The 16204-nt window shown below is 34.9% G+C and overlaps 1 protein-coding gene across 3 annotated transcripts in view; it reads right to left on the reverse strand.

Annotated features, from left to right (window-relative positions):
• Window positions 1-12446, reverse strand: part of LOC136029983 (uncharacterized) — a 79750-nt gene extending 67304 nt beyond the window's left edge. For 2 of the 3 annotated variants that reach the window (XM_065708581.1, XM_065708563.1), the window contains exon 1: window positions 11881-12446. In XM_065708581.1, coding sequence (XP_065564653.1) covers window positions 11881-11899 — 19 coding nt within the window. In that variant the 5' untranslated portion in view covers window positions 11900-12446. The remainder of the gene's footprint in view (window positions 1-11880) is intronic. The other variant, XM_065708573.1, reaches the window with a different exon arrangement.
• Window positions 12447-16204: the final 3758 nt, after the last annotated feature.

Consider the following 16204-nt stretch of genomic DNA (forward strand, 5'->3'; position numbering starts at 1 on the left):
AAACAAAATATCTAAGAAAATTCAATTTATTTTTTTTACCCAGAAATCATCAGAAAAAAAAAATCAGGGTCGAAATCACTAAAATTTTGTGGTTGATTGTAATTTACTGGTATACTAAAAAAAAGCATTGGTTAAACATTATAATAGTCAACTTTAACATAGATAGGCTCCCCTTGCCATTGTATAGAAGGCACAAAGCCAGATTTAAAAAAAAATTGCCTGATAAGGGACTTGAGTCCTTAACTTTGTGATTAAAAAGTCCCACACTCTACCGACAGAAAAATTGCGTAGCAATTACAGCCCTTTATCCTGGGACTATGGAGGGTCATATTATCTCCAAAAGCATAGTTATTGGACCTTTAACTAGAGTAAAAAATGGCTATTTAAAAATTTCGGATGACTTTGGGTAAAGGGGGGCTGAAGAAAGGGAGGCTACACTCCATTAAGTTTTCACTGAAAAAGAACACGAGAACTTGTAATTTCAGTCTGAATGAGCCCTATCCCGATTTTCTGAGACCACCACTAGCCCAAAAACTTGAAGAATAGCACCAAAAGCGACTTTCTTAGTGTCATGTGGCACTCGCTTATGATGGAATGCGAAAAAGAACATAGATACATGCAATACCTTCAAAAAGATTACATGTAAATCATTACATGAGATTTAATCGTCTAATCGTTTAAAATGATTAGACATCCCACTATGATGCTCTGGTAAGCTTTTAGCCCTGGTAGAAAAAAAGAAAAAATTATCTACCAATTGATCTACCAGAAAAATCAGCTCTACCAATTCAAAAAATGTGATTCTCTTTAATGTTTAAGGTGGACGAATGTGATTCTTTATTACAAGGTTTTCGACCATGATGATTAAAACGGCACACTTTTCATTCCAATGTGACTCCTTCTTGAGGGGTTTCAGATTTTTTAAATTCACCATACACTTGTTTTCACAATAAAGTTTTACTTTTAATACAAACAGAAATAATAGTTACCTTTCCTGAATCGATGTCGGATGGCAATTTTTTGCATTAAGCAGTTTTTTTCAAGACGCACTTTTCAACTTTTTGCCACTGTGCCATGGCTCACTCTTTACTAGGTTGCAGCTGTTGCTGTAACCATGACGATCAAAGTGTTTCTGATGAGAATTTGTTTTGATTTCTGGTTGTTAATTATTTTTTCAAGCGTTTTCTATTTTCAAGGATTTCATACTACATTTCCAGAGCCGTCCTGGCCGAATGGGTTGGTGCGCTGGATTCGGGATCCCTTGTCCGAGAGGACGTGGGTTCGAATCCCGGTGCCCAATTCTTCAGTTTGGGACGGGGGTCATTGACGTGACTCTGTAAGCTTAGCCTGAGTCGACCCAGCTCTAAATGGGTACCTGGAGAAATCTGGGGAAGGTAAACAGGAAGGGTGTGCGAAAGCACAGGATGGCTGGCCCCCCAACCCCCCATTGCACTCCCTGGCTGAAGGGCCAAGAAACGGAGATCAGCACCGCCGTTACGGAATGTAAAGTCTAATGCCGTATCCTTTACCTTTACCCTTTCTTATACTACCTTTCTCTTGATTTTTTTTTTTAATCTTCCAGGTCACTGTACAAATAAACAATAAATAAAATGTACACTCCTGAACAAAAACTACATTAAATTCAAGACGCTCTATTTATTTAGTCTTGAATTTTAACCACTTGCGAGTATCAGGTCATTTTGTGAAAGTAGCACAACTCTTTCCTTAAAAGAATCTGGTATTTCTATTATTTTTCCCCGTGTCATTTCCTTACAATGTATCAAGATTTTTCCTGAATAGGAGAATAAAACCCAGTTTATTTATTCCTATATGTATTTAACGCTCTTTTCCTTCAGTTATTTTCCTTGATCATTTTTAATATTTGGAATACTTGATCCGACATGGATAGCTACACTGGTAAAGTAATTCTAAGACAAATTGGAGTGCCTTTTATCATGCCGTCTTACAACGGGAAAGTGTGACTACTATAATTAGTGGGATGTCGTAGCTATTTTAAGTCTACTAAATCTTACTATTAAAAAAAGGACTTGGCATTCATTTGCTGATCCCAGTCCCCTTTTTTAGCCAACTAATCAAACTGTTCTGCTCGAAAAGGCATAGTTAAAAACCTAGAAAGGTGTATTTCATTCGATTCCCATAATAGCCGTTTTTCCCTTTCTTCATGAAAGGGAATTCATTTGAATTGACCCGTCAGTTGTAATGATACTGTACGTAAAGCCAGTCGCAGTTCAATTAGAATTTCAATCAGGTCAAAGCTTGACTTCCGAGTCTAAGGGAAATAGACTTCTTTCGTTTTTGCTACAAGAAATGTTCCTGAATATCTTGATTTTATCCAATAATTTTTGAAGGACTAGTGATTAAGCCGAATCTTAATAGAGAAATGACAGTAAAATGGCTTCTAAAAGTTTGGAACCATTATAAGAAGAAAAGATAATTCATGTCAGAAAACCAACAGTTGGCAGATTTTATCTCGAAGACAACTGGATTTCGTTATGCATGAAGAATTTAACCTTCCATAAATATTCAGCAGAGAAAGCTTGAGCCAATTTTCCTCCTTTCTTTATGCAAGAGGATCCTAACTTGTTTCGAACTGTCACTAGTAATTGAATAAAAAAAAAACAAAAAAAAATAGTTATTTCACCTGAAAATAAGGAGCAACATTAAAACTGAAAACTAAAAGAAATTATTCTGCATATGAGAGGGGCTGCCCCCCTTTTTCACACCTCGCTCTTTACTCTGAAGTTTTTTGTACTTTATAAGGCTTCTTGTTTTAATTAAACTGCCTTTATGTTTCAGGAGTAGTTCTTAAAGAGCTGTTACAAAGAGTTAAGCTTAAGCATAAAGAGCGGGGTATTGAGGAGGGGGCAGCCCCTTTCATATTTGGATTAGTTTCTGTTCGTTTTTAAGTAATGTTGCTCCTTACTTTCAGTTGAAAAAAATCATTTTTTTCTTATTTAATTTCTGATTGTTTTTTAAATAAAGTCAGAAAATCACCTTGCCCTTGTACGAAATTTAAGCTAGTAAATTCCCTGGAAATTTTACTCGCCGCGAAAATCTTTCCTTGTGGAAAATCCTCCACAAGAAACTACCCCTCCCCCAAAAAAATCCATAAATTTTCCAATAACAAATACTAACCATAATCATTTATGGTTCGTACTATTTCCTTGTTAACCATATTTCGAATGAGCTCTTACGGATGGTTGCTCTATTTGGTGTTCATCAAAATTGCATGTCTATAATATCTTTAGAAGGGCTTGGGGGATGGAGTTAAAACGTTCGGGCATTGTTGGAAATTGAAAGGTACGAGGTTTGGCAAGAGAAATTCTAATTGAGTTTTGAGGGGAAGGGAAAGGACTAAGCAATGTTTATCTCCAATTCTTACATGAATAACGTTTTACACTATTTGATCCTATGAGATTCATAATTTATTTGTGATGAGGCAACTAGATAGAATTAAAGGCACTATATGCTGCCGGATTGTCAATATATACTAAATATAAATAAATAAAAGACACCATCTGCATCCAGGTTGTCAATAGGACCTATATACAATACATCAGGAACGGCTCAGGGTATCAGGTTTAAACTTCCAGGAATGAATAATGATATTAAGTTTAAACCATCAGAGAAGGTCAAGAGGGATGTTGAACTAATAAAAAGACACTTTGTTTATCAAAGTTATAAAAAGCTCACATCTTTAATGTCTCGCTAACGGCTAATGATATTACGTTGACAAACCAGCTGAAGATTTGCTGTCTATATTATAGACACTCTGTGGGGATGCCTGCAATACCACAGGAACAGAAAGTGGTCATTAAAAAAACAGAAATTCGTTATTCTAATCATATTTTTAAGCGTCAAAAGTGCCTGTAGTGTAAATAGTACCCCTCCTAATCCCTTTATCATATCCAGCCCACAACGCCAAAGAGCCATCCAGTGAAAATTATGAGATGCAGAGTTGTTGAAAATTGTTATATGCTGCAAGAAATGTGTGCACAAGCTCCATAACACCTAGGATAAGCATCGAAAATTACACAAGCTACCCGTTTTTTACATATACATTTAATAATGGAAAAACAGGCTTGTTTAATCCTGGGTGTGAGATTAGCTAAAAAGAAAAAAGTAATAGGTCATTCCCAGGGTCGAGAAAATCATACATTTATTATTCTTAATATGGACAAAGGACTCTTTGTTAGAAGTATTTCACAATTAACTGTACTTCAAGTATACTCGTATACTCTTACAGATGGTCCGCAAAGCCGAGATTATCAGTGTAAATTATTCAAGGAAACATTTTAATACTGGCGTTTTATCTGGGAGTTGAGATAAGAAATCATCAGTGTCATCTTGTCTAGATCTGGAAATTTTACAGGTCAATCTTTTACTGTGCGAAACTGGACCACTTGATCCAGTTTTATTTGTTATATCTTGTCCAGTATAAATATCTCGACAAGAGTGTTTATTGGGGAGGGTGCTTATGGCTGTTCAGTGGAGGATTTTTATCGGTCCCTGATCTGCCTTGTCACTCTACTTGAATTATCAAATAGTTCGTTGTAACGAACTGTAGTAAGGAGCGAGACACCAATAGCTACATCAAAAGAATCACATTTTAATGCTGATTCTAAATATATAAGTTTCATCAAGTTTAGTCTTACCCATCAGAAGTTACGAGCCTGAGAAAATTCGCCTTATTCTAGAAAATAGGGGAAAACACCCCCTAAAAGTCATAAAATCTTAACGAAAATCACACTATCAGATTCAGCGTATCAGAGAACCCTGCTGTAGAAGTTTCCTATCTAAAAAATGTGGAATTTTGTATTTTTTTTTACCAGAAGGCAGATCACGGATGCGTGTTTATTGTTTGTTTGTTTTGTTTTTTTTTCCCAGGGGTGATCGTATCGACCCAGTGGTCCTAGAATGTTGCAAGAGGGCTCATTCTAACGGAAATAAAAAGTTTTAGTGCCCTTTTTAAGTGACCAAAAAATTGGAGGGCACCTAGGCCCCCTCCCACGCTAATTATTTTCCCAAAGTCAACAGATCAAAATTCTGAGATAGCCATTTTGTTCAGCGTAGTCGAAAAACTTTATAACTTTGTCTTTGGGGACGACTTACTCCCCCACAATCCCCGTGGGAGGGGCTACAAGTTACAAACTTTGACCAGTGCTTACATATAGTAATGGTTATTTGCAAGTGTACAGACGTTTTCAGGGGGATTTTTTGGTTTGGGGGAGGGGTTGAGAAGAGGGGATATGTTGGGGGAACTTTCCACGGAGAAATTGGTCATGGGGGAAGAAAATTTCCATGAACGAAGCTCAGGATTTTCTAGCATTATTGAAAAAACAATGAAAAAATAAATATGAAAATGTTTTTTCAACTGGAAGTAAGGAGCAGCATTAAAACTTAAAACGAACAGAAATTATTACGCATATGAGGTTCTCACCTCCTCCTAATACCTCGCTCTTTACGCTAAAGTATTTTTAAGTAACTTCAACTATTTATTCTATGGCTTTTGTGATTCAGGGGTCATTCTTAATAAATTGGGACAAAATTTAAGCTTTAGTGCAAAGAGCGAGGTACTGACAGGTGGGTGAACTCCCTCATATATGTAATAAAAACATGATAATACAAAAGTTCGTTTCGTAAGGTAATTTATAAGTTACGTATATCTTTTACTGATAAAACATTTGTAAAAAATTAAAAGTTCTAGTTGCCTTTGGTTTAAGTAAACCAAAAAAAGTAAAGGTTTAAGTAAACCATGGTTTAATTAAACCAAAAAATCGGAGGGCAACTAGGCTTGCTCTCCCGTTCATTTTTTCTCAAAATCATTCGATCAAAACTATGAGAAAGCAATTTAGCCCAAAAAAGATATACAAATTTTGTTTGAACAATTCCTCTGCGGAGAGCCAAAATCAAAACATGCCTTGATTCAAAAACGTTCAGAAATTAAATAAAAAAAACAAGTTTTTTTAACTGAAAGTAAGGATCGACATTAAAACTTAAAACGAACAGAAATTACTTTGTATATGAAAGGGGCTGCTTCCTCATCAACGCCCCGCTCTTTACTCTAAAGTTTTTCACTGTTTTAAAAAGTTGAGTTTAGAGAAAGAGTCAAACTTTAGCGTGAAGAGCAGGGCGTTGATGAGGAAGCAGCCCCTTTCATATACGAAGTAATTTCTCTTCGTTTTAAGTTTTAATATCGCTTTTTATTTTCAGTTAAAAAAAAACTTGTTTTTTTTATTTGGAAAGTTACACTGGAGCTTACTCGGTATATGTAGGTACAATACGAACAAGCAGAAACTTGCACCAGAATTTACCAAAAGTGCATCCTGGGAACAATATGTGAACCTTAGTAATTCAACACACGCTATAGTCACCTGATTTTTCAAATTATTTGTAATATTTTAAGAATTACTGAAGGGATCCATTACCAATATTCAGAGGGAGTACGGGTGGGTTAAGTGGACTTTATTTTTGACTTGGTGAGGAGAGCAGAGGTAAATCGAGAGACACTGTGTCTATCCAGTTCATCAAAACCAAATGTCTGGACTATGTTTGGATTTTTTTCTTAATACTGGGAAGTTAAATTTGATTTAGTCGGCTTTGGGAGATGGTAGTCCTTCTTGCATTTAGATTAATCCCGTGTATACTACTAAAAGTGAACTGGAATTAAATAAAACACACTAGTTACCTCTTATGAAAGTAAAGATTGATATTAAAACTTATAAATCAGAAACTATCCCGTATGTGTGGGAGGCTCCCTCCCCTCACCCTGGCTTTTTACGCTAAATTTTTAAAGTTTTTAATAAATAGTTCTCATTCCACCCAATAGCCATTTTGTCTGAATAGTCGTTCTCAAAGAAACGGGCCAAAAAGTAAAACTTTAGTGTAAAAGGAGGAAGGGTGCTGAGAATGGAGTATCCCCTCATATTCAGAATAATATCTTTTCATTTTTATCCAGTCCTTTTTTGTTTAATTCATTTAAAGGACTAATGAATACGCTAACATTTAACGACATCCGACTAATAATCATTCACTGAGGTCAAAGCGTTAAGTGATAAATTTGGTTGAAGGAAGAAAAAGAATAGAGAGAAAGTAATAACGTAGCAAAGTATGAAAACAATGAACCTAGTAAAAAAACAAAAATTAAAAATCCGAATGAAAACTCGAAAAGAGAGGAAGATGGACAAATGTAGTACAAATAATAAAAAGAGTGAAGTATAAGGCTGTTTAAATAAATTACACAATGATATAGAGAATAATTTTTTTCTCATCCAGAGGTAAGGCAGTGAGTGGGGAACAAAATAGGTACGGAAAAATTGGATACCATTTTGGTAAGAAATGTTGATAAATTTTTTTCTTAATTCCTTCTTAATATCAAAGAAAGTCTTAGAGACCAGTTTTCATATAGCATTTTGTGGACAAATTGGAAATCTTGATCCTCCAATTAAATCGTAGGGAAAATGTTTTCCTACGTAGCATTAGAAAACTTGGTCAAATTCTAGATAGCTTAGCTAGTTTGGAAAGTAGCTGACTTAAGTTTATGAAACTCCCAGATAAGTATCAAAAGCCTAAACTATGTCTGATAAGGTCTTTTTAAGTTTCTACCCTATTGTTTCTCCTCTAAAGGGTACTGGTCTCTCGTGAATTGCTCAAGTTTTGTGTTATTGAAGGCGAAAGTTTCATAAATAGATCTAAAGCACAAAAGAACCCAAAGAAAAGTGTCTTGCTTCTCACAACACTGCTTAAACCTTATATCTTATGATTTTTGGAAATCAGAAAAATTTAGTTTAAATTTGAAAAAAAGCCCCTAATAAGGTTTAAAGTCTTACTCAAGCCATTTGAACCGTGTTTTCAAATCCTAGAACCAAAGAGATACAGATTCAAGCTAAAATTAAGGAGAAACTTATTGTGTTGCGAGAGCAACACTTTGGTTTTGTCCCGTTTTTTTTCCTATGCCGTCGATCTCAGCTTATTCCTGGAAACTGGTAAGGGTTTAACCTGTGTGGTTTTTACGGAAAGTGTGGACCTCAGGCCGGATTGATGAATATGACATTAAATTTTGGAAAGCTCCACAGAACTCTTGCCTGGGGCCGAAAGGATTGTATTTGCTTGTCCACGAGCCAGAGCCTATGGTGTGCAAAGTGAAGGGGAGTTATATAGCCTATGTCAGAGACGAGTATCTGAAGTTGTGCAGCCAAGCTTTCGCTTCATCAAACCATCTTTCTGCTTTCGAGTGGAAAGCTCCGTTCTAGCAGGCAAGCAGGCAGGCACTACTTTCAAATTGAAGATGGACTAAAATCTGTAAGTTTTAAATATATGCGGCAGCTACCCGGCCCCACAGCCAATATATCTTCTTTGACTGATAAATAGAAAAATTTACAGCAGCAAAAATGTAGCATTTTCCCACGGGTCCGAAAGTGCTGCCATCTATTGTTTCTACCCATTTCTGTTCGTAATTTTAGCTGAGTTTATCATTCGGTTTTTCGGACTTGGGATTGCAGTAGAGAAATCTTATCAGATGTGCCTAATACACTCTAAAAGTTCTCTCATTGCTAAAGAAATTGGAGCTTATCCTTTGCTCCTTTCTAAGTGGTGACGTTAGAAAGTTGGCCTACGGCAAAAAATCAACTTTTGAACTAAGACGGATAGAATTCGACGGCAATCGATAGCTCTTGATGAGCAGATCAAAGTATATGACATCCATTTTTTGGTACAAAATTCCTTCATGGGGTATACCAGTCTGAAAGTTTCAAGGGGTTGACAACTTCAGAAGTAAGGTACACACTGAAACAAAATCTAGGCCGATACAAATTGTGAGACATATGGAGGACTTGTAAGCAACAGTCGGCTGTTAGGTAATAATCACCTTCGGCAATGAGGGGTTAGTAAGTTTTGCTAGTTGGTGTATCTATTATTTGTTTCCAGTGTATTTGATGGTAAAACCAATTTGGTTTCAGTGGTAAGACATGTAGGAGACTTGTAAGTAATAATCTGCTGTTAGGCTACAGTAAACTTCAGCGATGAGGGGTTTGCAACTATGCTAGTTGGTGTACCCCTTTATTTGTTTCCGGTGAACTTGATGCCTATCACGGGAGAGGGACTTATAAGTAAGAATCGGTTCACTTTGGGTGAGAAACGGCTGTTAGCTCATAATCATCTTCGGCAATGAGGGGTTTCCCAATTTTGCTTGCTGGTGTACCTATTATTTGTTTCCCGTGTATTTGATGGTTAAACCAATTTGGTTCAAGTGGTAAGACATGTAGGGAACTTGTAAGTAATAATTGGCTTTTGGGCTACAATCATCTTCAGCGATGAGGGGTTTGCAACTTTTGCTAGTTGGAGTACTCATTTATTTGTTTTCGGTGAACCTGATGTCCATCACGAGAGAGGGACTTGTAAGCAAGAATCTGTTCACTTTGGGCTAGAAATTTGTGCAAATTGTATTCGATCTCTTTAAATCTGACAGAATTAAGTGTTTACGCAACGGGTACAAGCGATAACATAAGACAATGTGGTAGTTTCGTAATAGTTAGTGTCACCTAAGTCACGATGTCTACGATTGAAAAGGATAAAATTCAACTGGCTGCAAAGTCAATTTAGTCCCTTGTTTCGATATTATTTTGTAGTTGTTGTTTTTTCAACGCTGAGGAATAGCCTTTGGTCATGTGATAACTGATTGTGTTCTTGTTTGAACATACCGTTTTAAAAACTTCGATAGGCTGACAACTTCATCATTTAACCGATAGTGAAGAAACAAGCACAAACGAGAATGTAAAACAATGAGATAGTTTCGTAATAATTAATAGAATGTCATCTATGGTATTTTGATCCTGAAAAGTTAGGGATAGCTTTATAATACCAACTAGATTATAATTGTTATTAAGTGTTTACACAACGGGTACAAAAGATAACGTAAAACAATGTGATAGTTTCATAATAATTAGTGTCACCTATAGTATTTTAATCCTGAAAAGTTACGGATAGCTTTATAATACCAACTAGATTATATAAGATAATGTTCCAAGTTTTCATCCGTCACGATGTCTATGATTGAAAGGGATAAAATTCCAACTGGCTGCAAAGTCAATTTAGTCCCTTCTTTCGATATTATTTTTTGTAGTTGTTGTTTTTTTTCATCGCTGAGGCATAGCCTTTGATCATATGATTACTGATCGATAGCGAAGAAACAAAACCAAACACTTCACGTTGCATTGGCAACGTAAGTCTAGTTTACTTCCTGATTCAATACGGGCATAGATCTTTCTTTTATACAATGTGCTGGTTCTTAGAAATAGGATAGGAGTAGATATAGGATTTGGAAAAAATCTTCCCTGAGCTTCATTTACACTCTTGATTCATTTCTGAGAGTTTCATTATTCAAACTGAACTATTTCCCAATATTCCTAAAGGCCCATTATCTAGAATTTCTAAAAAAAAATATTTTTCAATTGGCTGATCCTTTTACAGTTTTGTTTGTAAAAATTCAATTTTGTTTGTAAAGGAGCTTTTGTTCGAATGCCAGATTTTATTCGGTAAACTAGTCTATTATCCAAACTAACAAGTATTTTCTGCAAAACAAATCATTGAAAATTTAAAAGGACGAAGATAAAGCTCTCAGCTAGCGCACTGCCTTAGAAAAATTCAATACGGCAACATAACAACGTCACTTTCAAAAATATTCCCAGTAATTTTCATGATTTGAAATTTGCCTGATTGCTATCGAGTTAAATATTAATTTTTCTAACCAAGGGTTTGTTCAATTGAGCCATATATACGTTTAGCTGGTAATGTCAGTGAGTCTCCTTGATTGTCTTCGGAATCAACATTAAAATTGATTTTTTTTTTCAGTCCTAAAATGTGTGCTCCATTACAATGTTTTAGATTGAACTCATTTATGCAATTTTTTGGATGGGTTTTCCTTTTTATACATTCCCTTTCTAAGTAATAATTTTGAATTGCTTAGAAAAGTTTTCTAGTAGAGTTTCGATGGACGAGCCTAAAAAGATTCATCAGGTTGTTTCTGTTACTTAAAGTTTTTACAGTTACGAATTTTCTTTAGATACTAGAGAAAACTTTATTACAATTTTATGTTTACCGTATACATAAACTTTAATGTAAAATTTCAAAGCGAGGCATTTAACTTTTAATTTAGACTTTCATGCTTATCAATTCCAAAACGATTCCAAAATACAAAAGAAAATAGAAGTTGTGAGTGAATTCACCAAAATCATAATAAATTGTCGAAAACTGTTGAGAATCTATCCCCGGAAGCCACTTAATTGAAATCGTAATAAGCGAAGTTCCACGTTGCTCACTTTTAAAGTTCAGTTTTTACTTGGAATCCTAAGGTACCGAAGTATTACAGCTCTAAGATTCATTCTGTTTATTTCTCTTAAAGCCATTACCCTTACGCATCTTCATGGGGGAGATTCTAGGGTTTAAAGTACCTTTTCCAGGCTTTACTGAATGTCTCTCATGGTACTTTTGTCTTCCAGCATTCATATGTGCTGATGAAAAAAATAGGAAATAGAATTCCAACATACCTCTGAGCCTTTTACATTGAGCCGGCAACTTTATTACAATTTTATATTTACCGTATACATAAAATTTAATGTAAAATTTCAACGCAAAGCATTTAACGTTTAACTTAGAATTTCCTAAATAATAAAAAATAATAATAAAAACACGTAACTTTTGTAAGGAATAAGTTTTAAAAATCTCTACAAAACAGAATCTTTGGGCTATGAAGGAAGAATCCAGCGCTTGAAGCAAAAGAACTCTTGAAACAATGATAGTTTTCCCAGTCTTTTCAATTCGTTTCAGGAACTTAAAAGAAAAAAAAGCTGCCAGTGAACTCACCAAAAACATTATAAACCATTGAAAACTGCTGAGAACTTATCCCAAGAAGGTACTCACTTAAAAATAGAAAAAAGCAAAGTTATTTCCACATTGCTCACTTTAAAGTTCATTTTCTCACCATGAATCCTAAAGTACTGAAGTATTACAGCTCTAAAGTTCATTCTGTTTATTTCTCTTAAAGCCATTACCCTTGCGCATCTTCGTGGGGAGCTCCTAAAGTTTAAAGGACTTTTTCTAGGCTTTTGTAAATCTGTGAGATTGAATGTCTCTCATGGTGCATTTGTCTTTCAGCATTATTGTGTATTAGTGAAAGAAAATAGAAAATAGAATTGCACCATAACTCTGAGCCTTTAATATATGTATAATAGGAATAAGGAAAAGATTGTACCAAAAACATTTTAGCATTACTAATCCTCCATCCGCTAAAATGTGATTGAACGATCACTCTACAACAAAAATAAAATCGTATTATGATATAAGATGGTTTTTGACCTAATTTTGGCTCTTCTCCAGCTCTGATTATTCACATCCCTTCAAGGGTCTAATCTGTGTTGACTATCGCCATTGACTGCCTGTAATTAGGAATTTTGCTTTAAAATTTGGTTATAAAACTATACATTTGGCTGATTATATTTTCTCTTAGAGACAAGCTTGAGTGTCCATTCGAGCAATAATTGTGTTTGTATGTATTTATTAATGTATAGTTTCTCGAAAACAGTCTCATATTTTTTTTTTTGGGGGGGGGGCAAGGGGTAGAATGTTTATTCTGGTATTTTCTGACCTTAAAAACTATCTATATAGGTCATGAGTCTGATAAAATTTGTTAAGAGTCTTAATTTTGGAAAAAAAAAAGATTCACATGACTAACATCATATCTATATAAAATAATTACAATGACGTCATGTACCAACATACAAAGCTGCTTCCATTTTACATTCATGATGTCATATGTATATAGGTCATACGACGTCATTCTTAGCAAAAAGGCCAGCCGTGTTAGCAAAAACCCGAGTCTATTTACCGTTTCGAAAGCAACCAGTTATATAAATATAAAAAAAATATCCCCTAAGGAAGACCCTAAAAACGAAAACTTGTAATTGTTACAAATGATGATTCGTTGGAACTACCTAAACTATCAAACGTTACAAGTTCAAGAGGACAAGAACTCCTTGCATATCCTTTAAATTATAGGATATCTTGTAATCTAATGATTCTCTTGGATAAAATTTTTCGAGACACAAACAACTATGCCAGAGGTTACCAAAAAAAAAAACAAAAAATGCAAGAAGTGGAAGATGATGCAAATCGACTTGCAGCTTCACTGGGACAACAGCCTCCAAAAGTGTAATTAATTTTCAGTGCGCCAGATGGTTTTGATTGGAAACAATTAAACCCTCCTGCATACAATAAATTATACGCTATGCTTACTGTTAAAACTGACCAGGGTTTTCTGCCAAATGAAATGATTATAAAACAACGTGGCAAAAATCTTGTCAATTTAAAAAATACAGATCGTCGTGTGGAGACCTTTCCCTGCCAATTTCTTTTATCAAGCCGGAATGCCAGGATTAACAGCGGATATGCCATTCCAAACACCTTATGTATGTCGTCCACATCTAACACGGCTTGGATTAGAGAGTATTGCATCCTTTTTTGACCTGAACATGCTAAAGGCCTTTCTCTGCAAGCCGGAACACCCAACTTACGCTGGACTGGTTTAAATGTTTTGCACTTCGGTAGAACGTTTTTTATACCCACTCGAATCCCATTTCAATTTCACTGTTCTTGGTACTTCTACAGATCAAAGAGATTCAAATCCCATTGTATTTTTACTGTTTTTGCTACTTTTACTGATCATGATGATTCAAACCCACTTTAAACCACTTTAACACCACTTCAAATTTCACTGTTCTTAGCACTTACCGATCAAACTGCTTAAAACGCCCTTTAATTTTCACTGTTCTTGGTATCTTTACCAAATCTTCTTTCTATTCAGATCCCCTTTCATTGTCGCTATTCTTGCTACTATTACTAATCAACTGATCCAAATCTCCTTTAATTTTCAGTGTATCGATCAAAACGACTAAAATCCCCTTTCGTTTTTGCTACTTTTGGTATTTTTATTGATCGAACAGTTTCGAACCCCGTTTCGTTTCATTATTCTTTGTAATTTTATCGATCAAACCAATTCAAATCCCTTCATTTTCCCTATTCTTGGCACTATTGCCGATCAAACTGATTCAAATTCCATTTAATTTTACTGTTCTTGGTACCTTTAAAAAGTACCAAGACCAGTGAAAATGAAAGAGGATTTCAATCAGTCTCAGTTGGTTGAAACGGGATCAATCCAATTCAAATCCCATTGTATTTTCACCAATCTTTCTACTTTTGCAGATAAACTGATTAAAATTGCATTTAATTTTCAATCTTCTTGGTACTTTTACCGATCAAGCCTGTTTCAAACTGTTTCAAAACTATTTCAGATCCCTATTTTCACTGCTCATTTTCACTGTTCGTGGTACTTTTACGAATCAAACTAATTCAAATACTCATTTCGTGGTCTCTGTTCTCGGTATCTTTACCGATCAAACCTATTCAAATCCTCTTTTATTTTCACTCTTTTTGGTACCTTCACCAGTCAAACACATTCAAATAACGTTTCATTTTTTACTCTCCTAGGTATTTGTACTGGTCAAAAGATTCAGATTCCATTTTATTGTCTCTGTTCTTAGGTTCTGTGCCGATAAAACTTATTCGAATCCCATTTCATTTTCACTATCTTTGGTACTCTTACCGATCATGCCGATTCAAATCCCAAAAATATTACGAGAGTGTTGTTGTGGAAAAAAATCTGTCCCATTGCACAGAAAAATAAATGACTAATGTTTCAGCTTATGTGAATTTTCATTACAAAAAAAACATGAGGTGAGTGTTTTTAAAGATATTGTGAGTGCTATTTAAAAAAAAGTAATCTTTTTTATTACACTGAATAGAGAAAAAAAATTACTAGTTTTTCTTCTTACTTGAGCTATCATTACAATTAAAATATTACTTGAATGTTGTTAAGGGAAAAAACCTTTCCGTCCCCTTAAACAAAAATCACTAATGTTTCGTCCGACTTCAATTGTCCGTGCAAAAAAAATAAGTGAATAATGCTAAGAAAAACACCTTTACTTTGCCTTGAAAAAGAAAAAATGACTAAAATTGCTTCATCAGTCTTGAAAGTGATCTTATTTTAATGTCCTAAAAATAATGGAATCATAACAATAGAGTGCAAACGATGTTTTTAATGAAACAATGTCACACACAATGTTACTTATTATCAAGATCATTAAACAACTTTGAATGTTTCGAATTCCTCCCGTAAAACAATTCATCTTTTTTCCCATGACAAGCCAGCTATTCTCTTGTCTTTGTTCGTGACCAATACAATATTCATTACTCCGTTTTGGGTTATAAACAATTGTTTTCGCAGTTTCATTCTAATTATGCGTTTTGTCATTGCTTTTCTGGCTTCAATGACCACATCTGTTGGTGCATCACAAATGGCACTATTAATGCGGACAGGCGCTTTGCTTTTCATCAATTCGTATTTATTCTACTTAGTGATCATATCTGCAAATTCCATTTTTATTTTACCTGTGACTTCAATGTCTATTACTACTTTATTTTACATAGGTAACAGTTTCGACATGTAGATAAAATATGGCTTACGGTATTGTTATAACAGAATGTCTGTTTTCTTTTTGCCTTCCGTTGAATGCTAATACCATAAAGATGATGATACAATTTACCAGTCGGTAAAGTGTTAACACAAGCAATAGCAAGAAGCCTACCTTCATCAACATTAATCAGTTCAAGGCTTGAATTATCTTTGAGCACTAGATTCTCCGGAAATGTCACTCTTGCATATTCACAATTACAGTAGTTGAACTTTCTTGGCACTCCAAAGATATTTAATCTCTCACTTGCATGACAACGCACGCATATGCTTCCGTTTATGTGCTCATTAGTACTTGTTTCAAATTAAAAATCCTCCTCTTTACGAGCATTTAATGCTACAATAACAACATCATGTCCACATGCTTTCTTGAAATATTTCCTCTTCCCTTTTTACAATAAGTCTTAGGTGCTTTTTCTACCACTGAAATAAAAGTGCTAATCGAAAACGCACAGTCAAACAACTAGCGTCCTTGACCAAAAATATTCATTTACACCGAGTACCCGCTTAAGGTGATCACCAATTTGCTTCCCTAGAGAGACTGGAGGGGGGAAAGACTGACAACCACCGACGATTGTTAGGTGTATATACTACATATTTTAG

Source organism: Artemia franciscana, chromosome 1 (genome assembly GCF_032884065.1).
Source record: "Artemia franciscana chromosome 1, ASM3288406v1, whole genome shotgun sequence".
In the NCBI taxonomy this organism is placed as follows: Eukaryota; Metazoa; Arthropoda; class Branchiopoda; order Anostraca; family Artemiidae; genus Artemia; species Artemia franciscana.